The sequence below is a fragment of the Amphiura filiformis genome, chromosome 6 (genome assembly GCF_039555335.1).
Source record: "Amphiura filiformis chromosome 6, Afil_fr2py, whole genome shotgun sequence".
Taxonomy (NCBI): Eukaryota; Metazoa; Echinodermata; class Ophiuroidea; order Amphilepidida; family Amphiuridae; genus Amphiura; species Amphiura filiformis.
In genome coordinates, this window is record NC_092633.1 from 53,071,297 (window position 1) to 53,093,407 (window position 22,111).

The 22,111-nt window shown below is 35.9% G+C and overlaps 1 protein-coding gene across 1 annotated transcript in view; it reads left to right on the top strand.

Annotated features, from left to right (window-relative positions):
* Nucleotides 1-22,111, top strand: part of LOC140155604 (dynein axonemal heavy chain 2-like) — a 106,859-nt gene that overhangs the window by 53,017 nt on the left and 31,731 nt on the right. Inside the window, 15 exon segments of the mRNA XM_072178517.1 lie at nt 4,563-4,693; nt 5,413-5,568; nt 6,351-6,518; nt 7,700-8,000; nt 8,565-8,697; nt 9,336-9,475; nt 9,978-10,188; nt 10,632-10,748; nt 11,166-11,307; nt 16,853-16,969; nt 17,910-18,079; nt 18,801-18,965; nt 20,215-20,340; nt 20,516-20,664; nt 21,834-22,051. Coding sequence (XP_072034618.1) covers nt 4,563-4,693; nt 5,413-5,568; nt 6,351-6,518; nt 7,700-8,000; nt 8,565-8,697; nt 9,336-9,475; nt 9,978-10,188; nt 10,632-10,748; nt 11,166-11,307; nt 16,853-16,969; nt 17,910-18,079; nt 18,801-18,965; nt 20,215-20,340; nt 20,516-20,664; nt 21,834-22,051 — 2,444 coding nt within the window.

Sequence of the window (22,111 nt, forward strand, 5' to 3'; positions counted from 1 at the left end):
TTGCTATCCTCTGTGTCTACTGTCTAAATTTTTTGTCTCTTTTTCTTTCTTCCTTCCATGCAATTTATTCCTGCATGAATGCATTCTACCAGCTTTCTCTACTCAATTTGATGATAGGGTGCATACAGACTTACCGATATGAGCAGTATGCGACTGCAGCCATCACGATAACATAAATAAATACACAAGCAAACTTTCATAGCCATTGCGTAAAGCATGCACAAAACACATAATAACCAGAGCCTGGCAAAATTCCTTGGCAACAAATTTTCAATTCCCCTGTGACCGTCTATGGAGGTAAAATGTCCTTACTGCATTCATCGCACACAGTGTACATCTCAAAGTTTGTGCAGTGTTTTACCAAGCGTTTGTTACTACCAAAAAAACACAGGTACTGCTTGAGCTGGTTTCGCCGCTAAAAAGTGCAATAATAAAAGTAGAAGCGTACTTTTATTCTACCTTCCTTTTGTCTTGATCACATTGCTTACATGTTTGCCCGCTTCAGTAGCACATCTATACTTGTTCCAAAAATACACAAATCTGAATTTAGATGAATGTTAGGGTGTTATGGTTCAGCAAATCCCTGAATGGACCTAAAGTCCACATTATGTGTCATTTGTGTAAATAATTTACCACACCATCTGAAAATCTCCAATAGTCATTCTTCAGAGTTGCCACAACATGATCCTACCTTTTTCAGAAATGCTACGCAATTTTTTCTAAATCTTTCATTTACAATGCTATATACAAAGGGGTTCATAGCGTAATTGATGATGAAAAGCTGATGAAAAATTGCAAAACATTTTGAACCGAGAAAAGGTGATATAAAAATCATTCCAAATGTGATAACACACATCAAGCTTGCTATGAACAACATTAATGTAACTTTTCCAAACAGGCAGTATTTTGACCATTTCTGTGGCTCTGTAACTAGTTCAGGAATTTGTGGTGTCGCTCTATCATCAGTAGGGAGATATGAAGACGACACTTGTTCAGGAATTTGTGGTGTCATGCTATCATCAGTAGGGAAACATGAAGATGGCACTGTGCTACATGGCCGATTAGATGTGGATTCATAATCATTGATCTCAATATCATCAAATCTGTTGTCTGAAGCCACACCGGGAATTTGAAGCCAGTTGTTGATGTATCTTCCACAATGATAAGTTGATGATTGCATGTTATTAAGCCTTTGAATTTGAAGCTTTCTGTCAGTGTCTAAGTTTCCAGTAAGATCTGTGAAATCAAGATGAAATGAACCAGTACCAGTATCTCTCTGTTCGCAGTTTGTTCCCTTTCCTTCCAAAGTACTACTGATTGTGTTAACATGTTCTCTTGGGACGGCATTGTCTGTGCTCTGCTGCACATGGAAGGTCTTATACGTTTGGGACTGATTTAGATCCTGGCCGTGTCCAGCAGATTGATTTGGATCTGGTGTTATTCTCTTTTGTAACACAACTATGATTTTAGCGTAGACAATCACTAAAAATACAATAAACGCTATAGCGGGGATGGAAGAAACCATTTTCTGCTCCAGCGTCATATATTTTGAATCAAAAACACACAATATTTTCTTATTGTTACTTTGTATAATTTGCATGACTGTGATTGCAATGGTAAGGATAATGGCTGTAAGTGTACAGACAAAAACCAACTTAAATGCTCGCTGTCTACTGCCACGCTCATTTCGATCCAAAGTTTTTACTGATTTATATCGTTCAAAAGCTGCCAAAGCAAGTAGGAACAATTCCCAGTGGGTGAGGTATAAAGTCACCCCTAAAGAGGATGCACACTGCATCACAGACACAAGTTTACCACTTATAACTGTTTCTTGCATTAGATAATATCGAAGAGGCAACTGGATGCAACCAAAGAGATCCGCTATTGCGAGCCAAAATATAATGATCTGTGTTGATTTCATCCTGGCTCTAGAGGTATAAAGAGTCATTAGTATCAAGATGTTCCCTGGTATTCCAATGATACCAACAACACCGTACCATATAGCAACTATGGTACTGGGATTCAAACTGGAACTCATGTTTGTGTGTAAATATAATGCAGTTTTTTTCCTGTATTCAGACTTCACTAAAACCATGCATTCTAAAATCTAAAATTGATTCCTTGAGTCACATCAAAAATTGTCACATATCTTGATTTGATTGCTCGATTCACTTCAAAAACCGTCACATAAAAAATCTTGATTTGATTACTCGATTCACATCAAAAACTGGTACATATCTTGATTTCATTGCTTGATTCACATCAAAAACTGTCACATATCTTGATTTGATTGCTTGATTCCCATCCCCATCAAAAGCTGTCACATATCTTTATTTGATTGCTTGAGTCACATCAAAAACAGTCACATATCTTAATTTGATTGCTTGAGTCACATCAAAAGGAGTCGCATTTCTTGATTTGATTGCTTGAGCCACATCAAAAACAGTCACATATCTTGATTTGATTGCTTGAGTCGCATCAAAAAGAGTCACATATCTTGATTTGATTGCTTGATTCCCATCAAAAGCTGTCACATATCTGGATTTGATTGCTTGATTCCCATCAAAAGCTGTCGTATATCTTGATTTGATAGCTTGATTCCCATCAAAAGCTGTCACATATCTTGATTTGATTGCTTGATTCCCATCAAAAGCTGTCGTATATCTGCATTGCATAAAAAAGTATCTAGATTTGATTCCTTAGTTCAGACATGATGAAACTTGTGTGTCAGAAGATATCTGCCGGCATATGCATCGCAAAGTTGCAAACAATCAGCAAAACTGTTGTCCTCTGTCCCAATGCCAGAGTGCACTAACAGCAGCATTGTTTAATTGTATTATAAATCAGTTTGACATTTTAGCTTGTTTTTCACACACACAAAAAACCCATTTAGCATGGTTTAAAGTGTCCTTGATTAGCTATTGTGAAGTGAAGTAATTTAGGAGGAGTAAGATAAAAGGTTTTCTTTACAAAGTGGAAAAAGATCTAGCCATAAATAGCACAAAAAGTCCACTGTGCTATCTATGATCAGTATCAGCCGACCACTCATAGCCAGTTCTATGTTCTATTTCACTGTCTTGTTTATATTCAGGGCATTGGTATAATGTAGAACTCACAATTTAATATATCTGCACTTGATCTCAAGATGTTAGATTTCATTTTCTTGTTGTTTCCTAGTTAGGCCATCTTAATTAAATCCTGTATCTCAAAGCTTGTGAGAAATTGAAAACCTAATGCGGAATGTTAGGTTTCTTTATTGTATTTTTTTTAATCTTTATTATTATTATTTTTTATATGTCAGTACAGGATTTCGGACAAGCATTTTGTGCAAAAGTATCCAATGTTACAAATGTTGGAATAAATTAAATTTTTTTGGATTTATAAAGCGCCTTTCTCCAGATCTTAGAGGACTTAAAGCGCTGTAATTTTGCTGCAATGGTGAATCATCACAATCAGATCGCATCAACTAGGTTGCTGTCGAACGGCGCACACCTATCCGCATTTAGATTGTAACATCCACCAATTATCTGTGCAGCTCCCCAAATTCCATTGGGTGAAGAAAGTTTTGACTGATAACCAAACAACTAATCACCGATTTTTGCGATACAGGAGGAAACCGGAGATCCCGGAGAAAACCTGCTAGAGCGAGCATGGAATCGGGATAAACCAAGTGCACATGAGTCCTTGGACGTGCCGGGCTTGAACCCGGGACCTCAGTGGTGCAAAGCGAGGGAACCACCGCTGCGCTTAACTCGTCCTCCCGAATAGTAGCCAAAATAAAGTCACTCCTACAAACTATTATTTTTCTTTTTTGTTATTTTTGTGTCCAAAATTTGCAGCAAAAATCAGAAACTTATGATCAAATATGAAATTTGAGTTTTATTTTCGCCTTTTTGTTAAAAAGAAGAAGAAGAAAAAACATAGAAAAACAAATTTCTTGATTTTCAAAGAGGACTATGTGCACAATTTTACTTATGCACGCAGCAACTTTGAGACACTTCAAGGCCATTTCAAGATCATTAGGGTCATTTGAGGTCATATTAGTAAAAATTATTGGATTTGCTTTGAACATGCTGGAAACAATCAGCATTTTGTGCCCTGAAATTTAAAGGGAAATGTTAATGAAACTTGGTGGAAACTTGGTGGAAATAAGCAGCATTTTGTATCCATTTTTAAAGTCCCAAAGTCATCTAAGTAAAGTAAATTTTGTTAGATTTTTTAAAATAACCTGGTAGAAATGATCAAAATTTATCAAGGTCATTTCAAGGTTATCATGAATCATAAGTGTTCAATCCAGTATGTTAGATATTTGATGGCAGTGTGATCTTCATACTGGTAAAGAAACTGACATTGTCGGACCAGGATGATAATTGCAAATACAGGCAAGACTTACGGATTTGAGAACCACCTTGTTCTTGTAAAGAGTATGAATTATTCATGTTGCTGTTTTTATTGTTTTCCTGCTAGCACGCAATAGTGAAATTAATCTACAGTATTTTAAGCAGATGAATTAATGGTGAAATATCTTGACATATAAATTTCTCTTGTTATTTTATTATTAGGGTGTTTTCTGATCGTCTGATTGATGACACTGACATGGATACTTTTGTGAACTTGTTAAGTGATAAGCTGGGTACATTGTTTGAGCAGACCTTCCACAACATTTGTCCAAACAAACAGCCACCCATATTTGGTAGGTATACTTTTCATGACTAGTTATTATTAGTCGGATTGTATGTAAACATCTCCTCTCCTACACAAATTGCACTTTAAATTAAATAAACTTGATGTCACAAATTTGTTCACAAATTGCACTTGATGGCAAATATGCCATGAGCATATGTACCATGTAAATATAAATGAGGCACACAAGTATGGCAAGTGAATTGCACCACAACCGGATATAACCGGTTTATCACCAAAAAATAAGTTTTTCAATCAAAAAACTACCTTTGTCAAGTGAAAAACAAAGTTTATCGAGCAAAAAGAAGCGTTTTTCAAGTGACTTTGTTTATTGGTAAAAAACAAGGTGTTTCAAGTGACTCAGTTTATTGGTTAAAAACATAGATTTAAAAAAACCTGATTTGAATTTCTTTTCTCATGAGCTATTGACAAATTACACCCATTTATTGGAATTTTTTGCACACTTTTGCTGATATAGGGCATATACTGCTGCAGTGCATAGAGTCGCTTCCTGATTGTATTGGCTGATTGAAACACCATGTAATAGTGGCACCTCGATCAGTGAAAAAGAAAAATTGCATTACATGACCAAGTGCTTCTGATTCCCGGGTTTCACATGCTAAACAGGGTGTACACATCGGCATGTGCAAGTTTTAGTTGTAACATTGGGGTGGGTTAAACTGTTCTTTTCTCTTGTTAACAAATTATACCATCAACAATTTGTTTCAGGTGATTACATGACCCAGGGTGATGTCCCTATCTATGAGGATCTACAAGATTTTACAGCCCTGAAGAGGTTCATGGAGGATGCACTAGAAGATTACAACAATTCACCAGGAGTCATTTCAATGGATCTGGTGCTCTTCAGAGATGCCATTGAACATGGTCAGTACAGACTAAATAACTGGGTTCCTGTAGCTATTCCAGTTAAAATCCATATACCCCATGGAAAATATACATTTAAACAGGAAGCCCCGCTTGGCCAGTTTACCACAGAAGAACTGACTTACACCCGTTACTTTGATGACAGACAGAACAGAAATATCATGGATTATTTTAACCTTGGCTAATTTCATAAGGAACTTAGAGTAGACCAAAAGCGGAGCTTCATCTTTAAGCTAAAAGAAAAATTGTTTGGTTTTCCTCCACTGCCTGCACCAAATTTTGAAATCTATACAAAAATGCTTTTCCCCCCCTTTTTTTAATTAGAAAAGAGAATACCTACCCTAATTTTGGAATTCCTGAAAAAGGGTCATTTTTGTTTGTTTGTTTTTCAGAAATGTTTTCATTTTCAAATATGATTAAAGAAATATTTAATAGATCATACTTCTAAATTTGTTCAAAACATTGAATGAAGTGATGTAAAAGTGATATATTCTTGTTCACATCTTATAAGTTATCTTATTAGTAAGTTCAATATGCAGATTTGACAATGAGATCAACCACTCCTACCCCAGAAAAGTTGTGGAGGACTGTAAAAAATTATTTTTTATTGGCCTAAGGGAACAAATCAAAAGATACACCACATACACATCCATTGTTTATATTTCCCCTTGAAATTATTTATATTCAAATCTAAATGAGTGCCACTTTTTGTTGCGTGTAGAAGTGGAATTATGCAGCTACATTTTGTGAATATGTTTGTGATTTGGTATACTTTTTTGCAGTGTCTCGGGTGATCCGTGTGATTGGTCAACCTCGTGGTAACATGCTACTGGTGGGAATAGGAGGCAGTGGAAGACAGAGTTTAGCCAGGCTAGCTGTCTCTATATGTGAATATTCTACATTCCAGATTGAAGTCACTAGGCACTACAGAAAAACAGAGTTTAGAGATGGTAAGCATGCTAGATTAAAGCCACGATTTCTCTGTGCTACAAAATTTAAAATCTGTGTTACAATTGGACGATTTCTGTGATTTTCCGTTTTCCACTATAAAGCACTGAAAAGTTCAAACAAACATGTTTTAAAAGTGTTTTTGTCTTACCTTTTACTGTAGTATGGGCAGAATCTTGCATCGTAGGCCTAGAATTAATGCTAGAATGAATTGTTTAATGGTTGATTACTGCTAAATAATCACTTTTCTTTGTTTTATTGTGCAAATCAACACAAAAGTTAGACATTTTACACAGTTTTTTACTATTTTGTGGCATTTTCAAATTTCCGTGAACAAACCCCAAATTCTGTGAATTTTTCCGTTTTTCCATATCGCGGAGAAATTGTGGCTTTATGCTAGATTTTCTCATTTATTTACTCCCAAGGGTTCTCAGCCAGTGGTTGTTGCAACTCCACTTGGGTCATAAACTTAATTCTTAAACACTTGAGAATGTTGTTGCAATCTTATTGGCTCTTCCCATGTGATATGACACGGTATCACACACTTTAGCGCGTGTATCAACGCGATACTCATATGCGCTATTTGAACCAATCGGAGGTGCATAGCAACAACCGGACTGATTGATTCTAAGCCCTAGGTAATTCCTTGTAAAATGTAGGATTTAATTTGATTAAAATTTGGTATATTTATGATAAATATATTTATTTGAATTGTGTTTAAGAATCTGCCGAGTTGTTTTACGCTGAAGATGATGATGCCGCATGTTATATGAGACGATAGATGCACGACAGCAGCTAAAAACAATACCTTTATTCTCTAAATATTTTATGGGGCTTGACTACCCAAGAATAAATGTAGGATATTCAACACAATTTAAACATGGAGAAAAAGTCTAGACTTTATAGAAATGTGGTTATGTTGCAAACAAAGTTAGGAGCCGCTGAATTAATCATTTTTTATTATCAATATTTTAGGCATAACGGAGTATGTGTGTGTCAATTGTTTTGATAGAAGTATTTGAGTTAAAATGAATATCAATTTCTGAAAGGATATAACAAAATAGACTCAATATTTTATTTAATACTTGAATTATGAGTAAGAAAATCTATAATAATTTTGTGTTGAAAACAAATTTTATTGTTCATGTGAAAGATAACAGGATACTTACTTCCCTGTTTTCAGATTTGAAACGGCTGTATTTCCAAGCTGGTGTAGAGAACAAACCCACAATCTTCTTGTTCAATGACACTCAAGTTGTAGATGAGTCATTCCTTGAAGATATCAGCAACATCTTGAGTAGTGGTGAGGTTCCTAATCTCTACAAACCAGAAGAGTTTGAAGAAGTACGTAATGCTCTGACAGACGAAGCCAAGAAAGATGGCGTCAGTGAGACACCGGAGAGCATGTTTGGATATTTCATTGAAAGAGTACGCTCTAACCTCCATGTTGTGCTGTGTATGAGTCCTGTAGGTGATCCATTCAGGTAGGTGTTGTGATCAAATGACTTTGATACAATCAGGGATTTACATCCTGAAGCATTTCAAATTGCACCTAGTTATGCACAAACGGGGATTCGGAATGCATTCCGAGAAATAAATAAATTTTCCTCCATGCTTGAGACTGAACAAATATGTTGTTGAATCCAGATTTTTCTTAATCTATTTCTGTTGATACTGGACTATACTTTGTTTAGCTTATAATTGGCAAAGACTCAAAACATTGTGGATTGATGTAGAATCATTAGAATGGTGTGCCGGCAGTTGGGTGAACACCTGTGCTAGTAATGTCATTATGTGTGACTGGCGTATACTTAAATGCGAATTTATGCAAGCATTAGTTGAGCTTTATTGACCCATGAAGTAACAAGAAACAATCATTTTCGCCAATTATAAACCAAACAAAGACTAGAGGTCTCAAGTTCATTTGATAATAACTATCATAAATTTGCCAAGACTTGATTAAAAACAAGTCAATTTGTAAACATGATCAAATCCAAAGTAATCTTGTTAGACATTAATATTTTCCCTCCTTGTCTTGCTTTTGTCAGGAATCGATTGCGTATGTACCCAGCATTTGTAAACTGCACAACTATTGATTGGTTTACTGAGTGGCCCAAAGAAGCTTTGATTGAAGTAGCAGAAAAATACCTGGAAAGTGTGAACCTTGGGGAGAGTGAGGAGGTTAGTATGACGAAGGAGATGGCAATAAAATATGTGCATGTGCATTTATGTATGTTTCCTATTTTTCTCTCTCTCCCTCCCCTCTTGCTCTCTGTCTTATTCTCCCTCACTACTGCTGTCTTACTATTTTCCTCTCTATACCCATCCCTTGTTCTTTCTCTCTCTCTCCCCTCTGTCTCTTTCCATCCTTCTCATTCCCAGCTCTTGTTCTCTTTCTCCCTACTTATCTATTTCTTTCTATATTGCGACCTCTTCTATCCGGACATGATGGCAGGATTAGTGAATAGCGTGTGATTCTGCATTGAATATCCAAAGTGTTATAATTGGGGCAACAAGAGAATCTATTGGGTAATAACATTGAAAAGATAGTATTTGAGTATAATAACACAGAGCATGAAGCTAAGGTGTCATGCCATTGAAAATGTTTTCCTTCAGAATATAGATTTGGCCAGATAACTGATAGATCCGTATAAAGTGATCCGGATAAGACAGGTTGGACTGTATGTACATTTGAGTCTTTTTCTCTTTTGGTATTTTTGTTCTTTTCTGTGATTTCATCTCTTTTCAAACAATGTAAGTTTTGCATGAAATTTACATTATCTAATTATTCTTGATCATATCCACTTGTTGTTCCCTAGATCAAGCCCAATGTTGCACAGTTGTTTTGCACCATGCATCGCTCTGTTGTAGACAGCTCCAGACAGATGCTGCTAGAGCTGAAACGACACAATTATGTCACACCAACAAATTACCTGGAACTTGTTACAGGATATAAGACGTGAGTATCGTATTATTCCTATATATTTTTTTAGAAGAGGTTTTTCAGATTTCAAATCTTGTACATACTGTAGCAGATATTTGTCCAATTTAATGTGGTTTTATACTAATTTATGTGTGATTTTGGATTTGACAGATGCTTACTTCATGTGAGCTGACTTGATAATGACACCCATTACATTTTCAAAATTTATATGATACGTAAACTGGCTCTTTTATATTATAGGCCTATACAGTGATTAAAATTTGTAGAGTAAATTTCTACTTATAATCAGTTCTCTCAAGAAATTCCAATGAATGAATAAAACATTAATCAGCTACCAACGGTTTGCTGCACGAGAATTACATCTACTTACCACACTCAAAATGTTTACCCCCTTAAACTTTTCATTTATATGATGTCATCAATCTTTTGGGTTGTTCCCTTACAGATTGTATGTTGTAGATGGATTTTTCAGTTTTGTGAATTAAGGTGTTTAAATTAATGAATTTATCATCAACAGTTTACTCTATGAGAAACGTAAGGAGCTTGGTGATGCTGCTAACAAATTGAAGAATGGTCTGTACAAGATTGATGATACTCGTGCCAAAGTGGAAGTGATGTCTGTTGAATTAGAGGAAGCTAAAACTAAAGTTGCACAGTTCCAGAAGCAGTGTGAGGAGTATCTTGTAGTCATTGTACAACAGAAACGGGAAGCAGATGAACAACAAAAGGTAAATCTATGGATATGGGTGTGTTTGCATGTGTGGTCATTTACGGCAAGTGGGGACACACACTTGAAACCTCACATTCCAACTTGGGTTGGACATAACTGGGGACCGTCCCCAGTTTAAAAGTAGTTGCAATGGGCTGCCAGTAACCTGAAGATGCATCATTTAAAGTGGTTTTTTATCCATGATAAAAGTACGAGGTTGATATGTTACCTGCCATAAAAATATTATAAAAATGAATGTGTAAAATTTATGTAAAATGTGTGTAAATCTCAAAAAGCATGTTCAGGATTAAAACTTGCCAGGGGGATTTGTTTGTTTTGCTTGTTTTTTCATACAATCAGTTAAATTTTATAATGCATCTCGCCTAATAAAGTAAGTTTATAGTAAAGTATTTCTTCCAGCTTCAATATTTCTAAACATGTATTTTGCTCATATATTTTCAGTCTGTGCAAGCTCGTAGCGAGAAGATTGGAGAAGAGGAGTCACGCTGTAAGATAATGGCTGATGCTGCAAAGGAAGACTTGGCTGAGGCTATGCCTGCATTGGCAGAGGCTGTTAAGGTTAGTCTTGCCAAAATCTGCACAAATTTGGTCACTGCAAGAGCCCGCAAGTAGTCCAAAGGTCTATGATATACTTGTCCTTTTATACTTGATTTCAAAAGTTTCAAAAGATACCTAGACATTTTTTGTTGAACAACTTAATCATTTGTTTCACATAATTATCGAACAGTTTGCCTGTAAGTTTAAGATTAGACTTGTTCTATGATTAATTTTCAAAAATTCAAGGGTAGAACAGAAAGAAGGCATTCTGAAGATAGCAAATAAGATTGTGTGCTAAAAGGTCATGTCTTCATTTGGGGGTGTATGAATTTAAACTGGAAAAGCCCATTTACATATGTTTCAAATTCAAAAGAGTTCATAGTTTAGATTCTGAATATTGAATATTAAAGCCATCATTTGTCTTGATTCGTCTCTTAGGCTTTGGAATCTTTGAACAAGAAAGACATTGGAGAAATCAAGTCTTATGGTCGACCACCAGCATTGGTTGAGAAGGTCATGGAAGCTGTCATGATACTCAAGGGATGTGAACCTACCTGGGCAGAAGCTAAACGACAACTGGGTAAGATGACAATGTCAACTTTCTTGCATTCAGATTGCAGACTGTAACCAACATTTAAGCCTGCACGTGTGTGTGTCTTCAGCACCCTTTTTTTAGCATGTGCTGAGGTCACAGATCACTTATTGTTCTCTGTTCTTGGAATGATTGGCAAAAGGCTAAGATAAAGGGCTATGTCTAAATTGGGTAAATGAACCATGAGAGTACTCTGTTTGTCCCATGGAGGGGATGTTAAGTAGTTGGTCCCATTACAGAAAGCCATGCCTGTACATGCATGTATTTCGTAGTTAGTTTAAAAAAGAGTAGTGTTAAACCCTGATTGTCCCAATCTATCTCAGGGTTGGTGACCATGGACTCCAATGGAAAAAAGGGTAGGTGTTCTATATGACTTATAAGAATTCCATTTGGTTACACCATTTTATTATAAATATGTATATGTGACATGATCCAGGGGAATGAGTCAGATGTCGCTAATATTGATTTAGAGATATTGGCAAAGAAAGTGTCATAGTTCTTTTGTTTTATATTGTTTTTCAGGGATGAATAAGTTGATGTAACTTCGCAAAGAAAAGTTGTATCAACATGGGGTTTTCAGTTTCTGAAAGCTCTACATGTCCTCTTTAGAAGCAATTATGTAAAACTCATTTTCGACCAGGGTCAACATGTGACTCATTCCCCTTGATCATGTCACATATATCTAATTACATATTCATGAATTCATACATATTCATGCATACAATTGCAAATGTCATTATACACATGCAAATATAGCTATACATGCCTATACATAGCTATATATGCCTATACATAGCCATACATGTCTATACATAGCTATATATGGCCATACATAGTACATGCCTATACATGACCATGGATGGCTATACATGACCATACAAGCTTATACATGGCTATACAAGACCATACATGCCTATACATAGCTATACATGGCTATGCATGGCTATACATGACCATACATGGCCATACATGGCCATGCATAGGTATGCATGGCTATACATAACCATACATAGCTATGCATGGCTATACATGCCTATACATGTATACATGACCATACACAACGATGCATGCATATATGTGATCATACATGCCTCTACGTGGCTATGCATGACCATACATAGCTATTCATGGCTACACATGATCATACATAGCTATTCATGACCATACATGATTATACATGACCATAAATACCAATACATGGCTATACATGGCTATGCTTGACCATACATGCATATGCATGGTTATACATGACCATATATGTCTATACATTGCTATACGTAGCTATACATGGCCATACATAGCTATGCATGGCTATACATGACCATACATGGTTATGCATGGCTAGAAATGACCATACATGCCTATACATAGCTATATGTGGCTATATACATGGCCATACATAGCTATGCAAGCCTATACATGACCATGCATGGCTATACATGACCACACATGCCTATATATAGCTATGCATGGTCATACATTGCTGGGCAATTCCATGTTACTCGCGTTACATTTTTGATAAAATCAGCACATTCAATGTCATATAAATACAATTGAACAAGGAGTTGGTTTATTCATCTTCTCTCCACATGTACTTACTGAACCAATGTATCAAATCACATAAACTTTAATTTTGTAAATAACTAGATGAAACATTTATTAGCAAAAATGTGATTGTGACTCGCGTTACGAAAAATTACACCTTCAAAATTAGGCTTTTACTTGTTCAATATTTCTCCTCAAACAAACAGCTGCAGGCAAAAGTTGATACCACTAAGTAATTACCTTATATCTCAGCTGTATTACAGAAACAAACACCAAGTATATTTGAGATTGGTATTTTTAAAATGGCCAACTTTAGCTAAATTGGTGCGTGACTGGCGTTACGTGACTCGCGTTACGCTCACTATTTTGATTACATGGTCCCACTTTGAAAGCTTTAAACACGCTCAATTTCATTTCCATTGTGGTCAGTTTTACTTTAGCACTATAAAAATACTGTAATTCAGCATTAAAAAGGACCCTCCCCTCTGGGGTGGGGTGGTGGTGTGGTGGGGTGGTGGTAATGGGGGCTAATGATGGAAATTAAAAAAACTGGCAATTTGAATAAGAATACAATTTTCATATACATTTATTACATAAAATGCATTGAAAAACTGTATGGAAACATTCATATACACCAGGCACAAAAAGAAACTTGTCAGTTATAGTCATCCTTGCTGTTCAACAACCTGATCATTTTGGATTATTCTGAAATATACATTTTGTTAATTGGACTTTGCTTTCTCACTTGACACCCTGTTCGTAAAAATTGAACAAGAATTGACCACGACATGCGCCTCCAAACTCTCAAACCCCAAAATTAAAAGTTGCAATTTCAACGATTTTCAATGGGATGCATCATTGTGTTGTACACAAGCACCACGGGCCAATCAATAAAGCACACAGTGTAACAGGCACAATTGAATCGTTAAAATTGCAACTTTCGATTTTGGGGGTTTGGAGGTTTCATGAACAGGATGTCAAACGAGAAAGCAAAATCCAACTAACAAAATGTATATTTCAGAATAATGCAAAATTATCAAGTTGTTGAACAGCAAGGGTGACTATAACTGACGAGTTTCTTTTTGTGCCTGGTGTATATATGCAAAACTGATATAGACCATTTAACGTTTGCAAAATGGGTTCCTAAAAATTTTCCGTGATGTGCAAAGAGGGGTAAGGATTTTTGGCAGGCCGAGAAGAGGATCAAGCAATTTATGGCAGGCTGAGAGGGGAGGTCTGCTTATTCCAGAGCCCCTAGTAGCAAAATATAAAAGGCTGCCGCTGATCAATGTGGAACACATTCCTCAGACGTGATTTATTCGTCTTCTCTTTACATGTATCAAATCACGTAAACTTGTAATTTGTGAATAACTCTATGAAACGATGTAACATTTATTGGCAAAAATGTGGTTGTGATTTTGGTTACAAAAATTACCCCTTCCAAATTGAGCTTTTACTTTTTCAATATTTCTCCTCAAACAAGAAGCTGCACACAAAAGTTGATACCACTAGGTAATTACCTTTTACTGCAGCTATACTACAGAAGCAAACATTAAGTACATTTGAGTTTGGTATTTTTAAAATGGCCAACTTAGTGTGTGACTCGCGTTACGTTACGTGACTGTTACACTCACTATTTGATAACACAGCCCAATTTGAAAGCTCTAAACATGCTCTATTTAATTTATATTGTGAGGTTCAACTTTAAACATGTTCTTCTGTTCTGGGGTTAGGTGGAGAAACTGGGGTGGAATGGTGGTAGTGGGTGTTTATAATGGGTGTTTATAATGGAAAGTCAAATTGTGAATTTGAATTCACAGATGGGGACAAAAACGGTTTCCAGTCCTGCAATTTGTTAAGTGATGTACAATAATTACGAGTCCTGGGGAGGGTAAAATTAGGAGGGAGAAGTTTTAGTGATTATTTATGGATTATTTTCTAGCCCTACTGTATATAGAGCTGTATAATATGTGTGACTCGCATTACAATATCGTGACTCGCGTTACATTGTGACTCGCGTTACCATTTTGAATAGTCTGTCTCTGGTGGTACAATTGTAGCAAACCAAAAACCTTATGAAATAATTATGAGTTATGACCCAAACCAGGAGGAAAATGAAAGGGAACATTTATAACCCTTTAGATTTTTTACTGCATTAAAAAGTTGTTCTTTTTGTGACTCGCGTTACATGCTTAACATTATACAACTTGCCGCTCCATCCTGACCATTACCAACACAGCTTCCTAATTTTTTATTTTTATTTTGACAAATTATGTATCAAACAACACTATCACAAAAAAGAATTGTTTTTGTTCCATATAAAAAAAAGAAAAAAAATTAATTACTTTTGACTATCTGCTATTAACAAAATGTAGGAAAATACATTAAATCCTTCAAATCAATGAAAAAAAAATACTGCAGCTGATATTCATTTGAAAATTTCTATTTTGTTAACTTTAAAGGGTGTATAATCAAAATATATCATCAATCATTGCCAATTGCAAAGTTCATATTTTTGAAAAAATGTCATTTTAACATGGAATTGCCCTGCTATACATGACCATGCATGGCTATACATGACCATGCATGGCTTTACATGACCACACATAGTTATACATGACCACACATAGCTATTCATGGATATTGGCCATACATACTTTACATAGCTATACATGGCTATTCATGGACATACATACCATATTGTTCCTAATAAGCACCCAGTCTCTATTAAACGCCCACCTCAAAATATTTCCAGCATAAAAATACAATTTTATATAGTATATAGCTATTGCTGGTATTGTCATTGCTGCCATTGTCAAGTATTTAGCTATTGCTGGATAAAAATACAATTGTAGGTATATTAGGGCCGGTGTCGGCACCGTTTTTTGATGTCGACATATTTCGTATCTTGACGTCGACAGAGTGTCGACATAAATTTGGGTTCCGAAAAAATACCAGGACTTTTTTTTCATGATTTTAGGAATATTAAAAAAAATTTAACCTAAAAATATCTAGAAACACCGTCGGCAATTTCAGCAAATTTCCAAGATGGCCGTCTTCATAGCGAGCATGTAGCGATGAAGTGTACAATTTACACCAGAAAACAAGGCATAATACTGTCAAAAGTATGCCCCCTGAAGGCAAATAACATGACAAATTGGCGAAATAGTAGGTAAAAGATAAAATTTGGTATTGCATTTTGTTGAAAATACATTGGAAATGGCCAATATTTTGAGTGAAAATGAGCTTGCCTGACAAAGTTTTACTGGGCCATTGCCTTAGCACTATGTTGCCATGGACGAAGTTCTGTCGATATGTTGACATAATTCACTTTGTCGACAGGATTCCGACAGAGGACCTGTCGACACCGGCCTTAAAGTTATTAATTATTTTAAACTGTTGTGATTTGGTAGTTCACAGCATCTTACGAATGGTAGTGCGCTTTGGCAAAAACTGCATTGCTCAATTCATAGCGAGCGTGTAGAAGAATTAAAATATCACAGATATACTTTTATAGGTGCTGCGGTTCTTGAGTTACGTTGTAAAGAGGGCTGAAACAACAACACTTTTGTAAAACGTACATAACTCATTAACAACAATAAATTAAGCAAGTTTGCAAAATATACGATTTGTAGAATGAACTTTTGCAAAACATCAAGGTGTTAATTTTCAATAATATATTGATCTAGATAATGAAAATCAATTTTTTTTTGGTTGCTTCGTCCAACAATACCTCATCTACCCTTAAGGTATATAGTATTTAGCTATTGCTGGTATTGTCGTTGGTGCCATTGTCACTTGAAACAGCTTTTATAAAGGTAAAAACATACACTATAAATTAGTCCCTGATAAATGCCCATAAATGTCATGGCTCATGGGTGCTTATTAATAGGAACAATATGGTAGCTAATACATGGCTGTAAAGATTTATGGATTCTATTATTAATATTCATATATTCATCTCTATTTGCATATTTGCGGCTTTCAGGTAATCAGAATTTCATCAAGGATCTTGTTGAGTTTGATAAAGACAATATGTCTGACAGAGTTTTGAAGCGTATTGGACAGTATTGTGCCCAGCCAGACTTCATGCCTGATATTATTGGTAAGTTTTAATAAATTCATGCAGATATAAATGACACCCACAATCCCGGCCATAAGTCGTTCGAACACTTGTGTAAAAGTTTGATTGTTTTGACCGGTATTTTAGTTATACTTAAAATACTGAAATTTAGCTTTCTTTGGTGTAAAGTTTGAACCTGTTCCTACTAACTACAACCCTCCCCCTTCCCCACCAATCAATGTTGGATGTCTCTAAGGGTGCATGGCCAAATAAACAACTACCAACATTGATCGGGAGAATGGGAGGCATATTTGCAGCACTCATGTTAAAGTGTTCGAACAATTTTGACCGGAATTGCAGCTTAAAGAGATTCTGATTTTCTAACATTTAGCTCTATATTTGCTTCAAATCAAAAACCACTCTTTCTATTTTTTTCCTGGCTGAGAAATATTATTTCACTGAAATCAGTTTCCAAATTGCATTAAATAGACATACATACTTTCAGCATAACATTGTTTATTGGTGCAGTGGCACTGATTTATTGATTGGCAATTTTGCTTTAATTGTAGCACACTTTGTGACCAAAAACCTCTAGTAAAGTAGGCAAATTTGATTTTGAATTACAATGCAAATTGTGCATGATATTCATATAAACAATGTCAGAAAGTGCAAAGTTCAACCAACGAATACTCTGGATGTGGTATGAATTCAAATTTTACCCTTAATCCTGGCCAAACATTAGCCTTGGCTTGATTTCTGTGCTGACACATTCTAACAACAAAAAAATTATCTGTAGTTTACACTAGCACTTGTTAATTTTGTCTTCAGTTTTACTTGTAAGACATTGGGTGGGGTAGAACAGTTCTTTTCTGTTGTAATTAGCATATAGTTGAGCAGTGATAGTGCATGCATAACTGGAACAAAAATAAATCCTGAGTCTTCCTACATCATAACCATTATGACTTGTTATTTTGATGTGCAGGTCGTGTGTCAAGTGCTGCCAAGTCTCTGTGTATGTGGGTGCGTGCTATGGAGGTGTATGGCCGTATCTTCAGAGTAGTAGAACCCAAGAAACAAAGGCTGAATAATGCCCTATCAACACTGGCAGAAAAACAAGGCATTCTAGCTGAAGCAAAGGCCAAACTCAAAGAGGTGAGAAATCAATCAAGGATATTGATTATTTCAATGCATCATGTATCAAAATTGTGATAGAATTGAATATTTACTTTCTTTTGCAGGAATTATAGAATAAGTGATGGCACCAGATTGGGGGGGGGAGTGCAAAGTGAAATGGGGGTGGGGGCAAAAATTAGACAATTGTCCTAAATTTGGGCAATTATGGCCTAAAATAATAGGGATTGTGTGTGATTTTTGTCCTGACTTGGGGTGCAAACTGGGGGGGGTGCAAAGAAACAGTTTAGAGTGATGCTACCTCCCTTACACTGCCACTGTATGGAATAAAAACTTGTGGCAACGTAAGGGAGTGAGAAACACCAAACTGCTAAAAATGGTGATAATAATTGTTTGAGAATACGTGTTATCTTTCACTCAATGAATTGAAAGAAATAGGCTACATGTTGTTATTAAGACAAGATAATAAGTAATGTAGTAAAAGGAGCTTAATTTTCTTTGTTACAAATGTTTCAAAACTCGAGACAAGCAGCATGGTAGACAAGGAGATTATATACCTGATTGAAGATGAAAGGCCATATTTGATTTTAACGTAGATAGTAAGAGTTGCAATTTGTGAAATGATAATCGACAAACAGTGAATGTTTGATCTTCACCCAAATGTAGCCCTTGAGCCGTTGTGTATCAGGTTTTGTGTTCTAGTGCATGATCATAGCATATTTATTCTCATTTCCTTTCACAGGTGACAGACAGAATGGACCTACTTAAAAAGCAATACGATGAGAAACTTGCTGAAAAGGAAGAGTTGCGAGTCAAGGCAGAGCAGATGGAAATCAAATTGGAAAGAGCGGGAAAACTTGTGTCTGGATTGGCAGGGGAGAGGGATAGATGGGAGATCAATGTACAGGTAAGTATAGGGTCCACAACTTATGGTTCCCAAAAAAATATTTTTTCAATAAATCGGAAAATATTTAACGAAATGTAAAAGTGTAAAAAGGTATGGGTAGCCTTATTTGTTTGACACATATGGACCAAATTATAGCGTCACACGTCATTGCGTTCAGTCACAATGGTTCATTATGTAAAAAAAGATACCGTTTTAAATAGTGTTAAAAGTTGCATCTGAGTCCATAGGAGTCAGCTCTCAAACAATACAGTAGGCCAGGTCTATTCATGTGTTTGTTAAAGAAAAACTGATTGCTCTGGACTCGGGTGCAAGTTTTAAAACGGCCTCTTTTCTTACACAACTAGCCATTGTGACTGAACGCAATGATGTGTGACGCTATAAATTGGTTCACATGTGTAAAACAAATAGGGCTATACATACCTTTTTACATCTTTACATTTCGTAAAACATTTTTTGACTTATTTTAAAAAGTATTAGGGGGAACTTATAAGTTGTGGATCCTATAATTTGCATCAAGACAGTGGGTTCATGGTATTCTGAGCAAGTGAAAGATAGTTTTAGTATGTCATTTGCATTTAAAACTTCCTTCACCTGAAATCCTAATTTTTATCCTATGCCTAACTAAAGACTATCACTATTTATTCATGACATATATTCTAACCAAAAATTGTAAATTTCCTCCATATATTTAAATGTAACACAGGTTATTATATGAAACGTACTTATCTTTGGGGATATGGATGTATTCTCAATTCTTTAGTCAGTTTCTAGTGATAATAAATCCCTGAAACAATTAAAAAAATACCTGTTCTTGGGGTGGACAGACTTAAGTAGGGTCGATCAGTCGGGATCTTGTCTTTTTTTGTGTGTGTGGAAGGGAATAAATGACTCTAAAAAATCAACCCTGAACAATTTTTGCAAACATATTTTGAACAATTTCTGAACTTTTTTCAAACAATTTCAGTCAAATTCAACCCACCTTGGCACAATTTTGCTGTTTTTACTTTTATACAGCTAAAATTATATATAAAAATCCCCCAAAATGCAAAATGTGGGTTAATCTGGCTAGTAGGGTTATGTGGGTTTTTTTTTGTATTTTACATTTTTGCCAAAATGAAAAATGATTGTATTGTTGTGGCTATTTGCTTGTACATGTACTTATTATAATTAATGTTATTGAAACCGTTATTATTGTGAAGATGTAGATTTGAATTTTGTTTTAGTATCATTACTATTTGTTTGATTTCAGGATTTGGAAGAGAACATGGTATTCTTAGTTGGTGATTGCTTGGTTGCTGCTGCTTTCATGTCATACATGGGTCCATTCCTATCTGAATACAGAGATCATCTTGTCAAAGAAGTCTGGCTCAAAGATGTAAGAAATGTTTAATTACCTCTACGGAACAATCAGCTTGCTGAGTACCTAGTTACGTACTAGCTTAGTTATTTTTGTATCAGTTAATTACGTTGTTGTTGATGTATTAGATAATTCATTAATTAATTGATTTATCCATTCATTTGTTCATATTTCTTTTGTTGTTTCCTTGCAGGTGAAGAAGCTTGGTGTACCATGTAGTCCAGATTTTGCCTTTTCTACCTTCATGTCCAAACCTACCGTTGTGCGTGATTGGAACTTACAGGGTTTGCCAAGTGACTCATTCTCGACAGAGAATGGTGTCATTGTGACCAGAGGAAACAGGTAAGCCATAACATATGTGATGCGATCAAGCAAAATCAGTCGGAACTCAGAAATATTAAATTTTCAGTTTCTTATAGGATAGTAAAAAGCATTTACAAAGCTATATTTTGCAGAAAACCCCATTGAAATTGAACAACCAGTTCCAAAGATATGAGCAATTAAAGAGTTTCCAAAACAAAAGGAAACTAAAAGGAAATATTTTCTTTGTCTGGCTATATCTCAAAATCAATATTGCCCCTAAAATATTCTGACCCACGAATCATTCTCCAAATTTCAGAAGAAAAAAATGCTTTCCTCCACCCAACTGTAACTTTTCAATCACAGATAATTTTTTGTTATATTTGTGTATTCTTGTTTTTAAAATTTTATTCTCAAATATTACATAAGTTTGCAACGTCCAACGTGTTGGCAACCTAGGGAAAAAAGTGCAGTGTTTGTAGCGCGCTATGCACAGGCACAAATGCACAAGCCTCAACATACTTTACAGGAATTTGCTAACTGTGGCCCAAGACATACCACAAACCATTTAGCAACAATAAAGGACTTACCGCTGAGAAGGGCACACTCTATATATACCACAATAAACCATTGCAGCCTGGATTAGCTCCCCAAGATCTTGTATGGGTAACCAGGACAATTAAGCAGTTACACTGGGTTTCAGAGAAGAGCGGCAGTTCCTTGCTCAGATTGATGCGAGACCCCTGTTAATGAGCGACATATGCGGAGCTCTGTGTTCCCTTCAAGGGCGCTGACAAACATTTTGACGCACAATCGCCCAATCAGATTATCGGTCTGTTGTTATGATTGCCAGACGATTGATTCAGCCAATCAGAACCCCACTTCCATGTTTACGCTCTGGACACTTTCAAAATTTTAACAACTGACGTTCTTCTCCGACAAAACCTGTAGTTCTTGCCTAAGAGAATTTCTATTTAGCTCAATTATTCCAGATCAAACAGACTGCGCCGGGATTCAAACTCGCATCATCACACACCAATGCACCAGAGTCTAACACTTTACCGATTCAGAACGCCGATCTAGGGAAGCAAGCCAGTGCATAAACATTGACAAGTTGAACACTCTGTGTATGCTTATATGAGTGAGGTTGCTCAAAGGACACATAATTGATCTCACTGTGCTTTTATTAATCTGTGGATTGTATGTTTCAGGTGGCCATTGATGATTGATCCACAATGTCAAGCCATCAAATGGATTCGTAACATGGAGGGAAAGCGTGGCCTAAAAGTGATAGATTTACAACAACATGACTACTTGCGTACGCTAGAGAATGCTATCCAATATGGCTTCCCAGTCTTGCTACAAAATGTGCAAGAAGAACTTGATCCTTCACTTGCACCAATCCTCAATAAATCAATCATCAAAGTGGGTAAGTTGACAACTTTCATAGATATTTTGTTTTTAATTTTATGTTGGATTTAGGCAATGT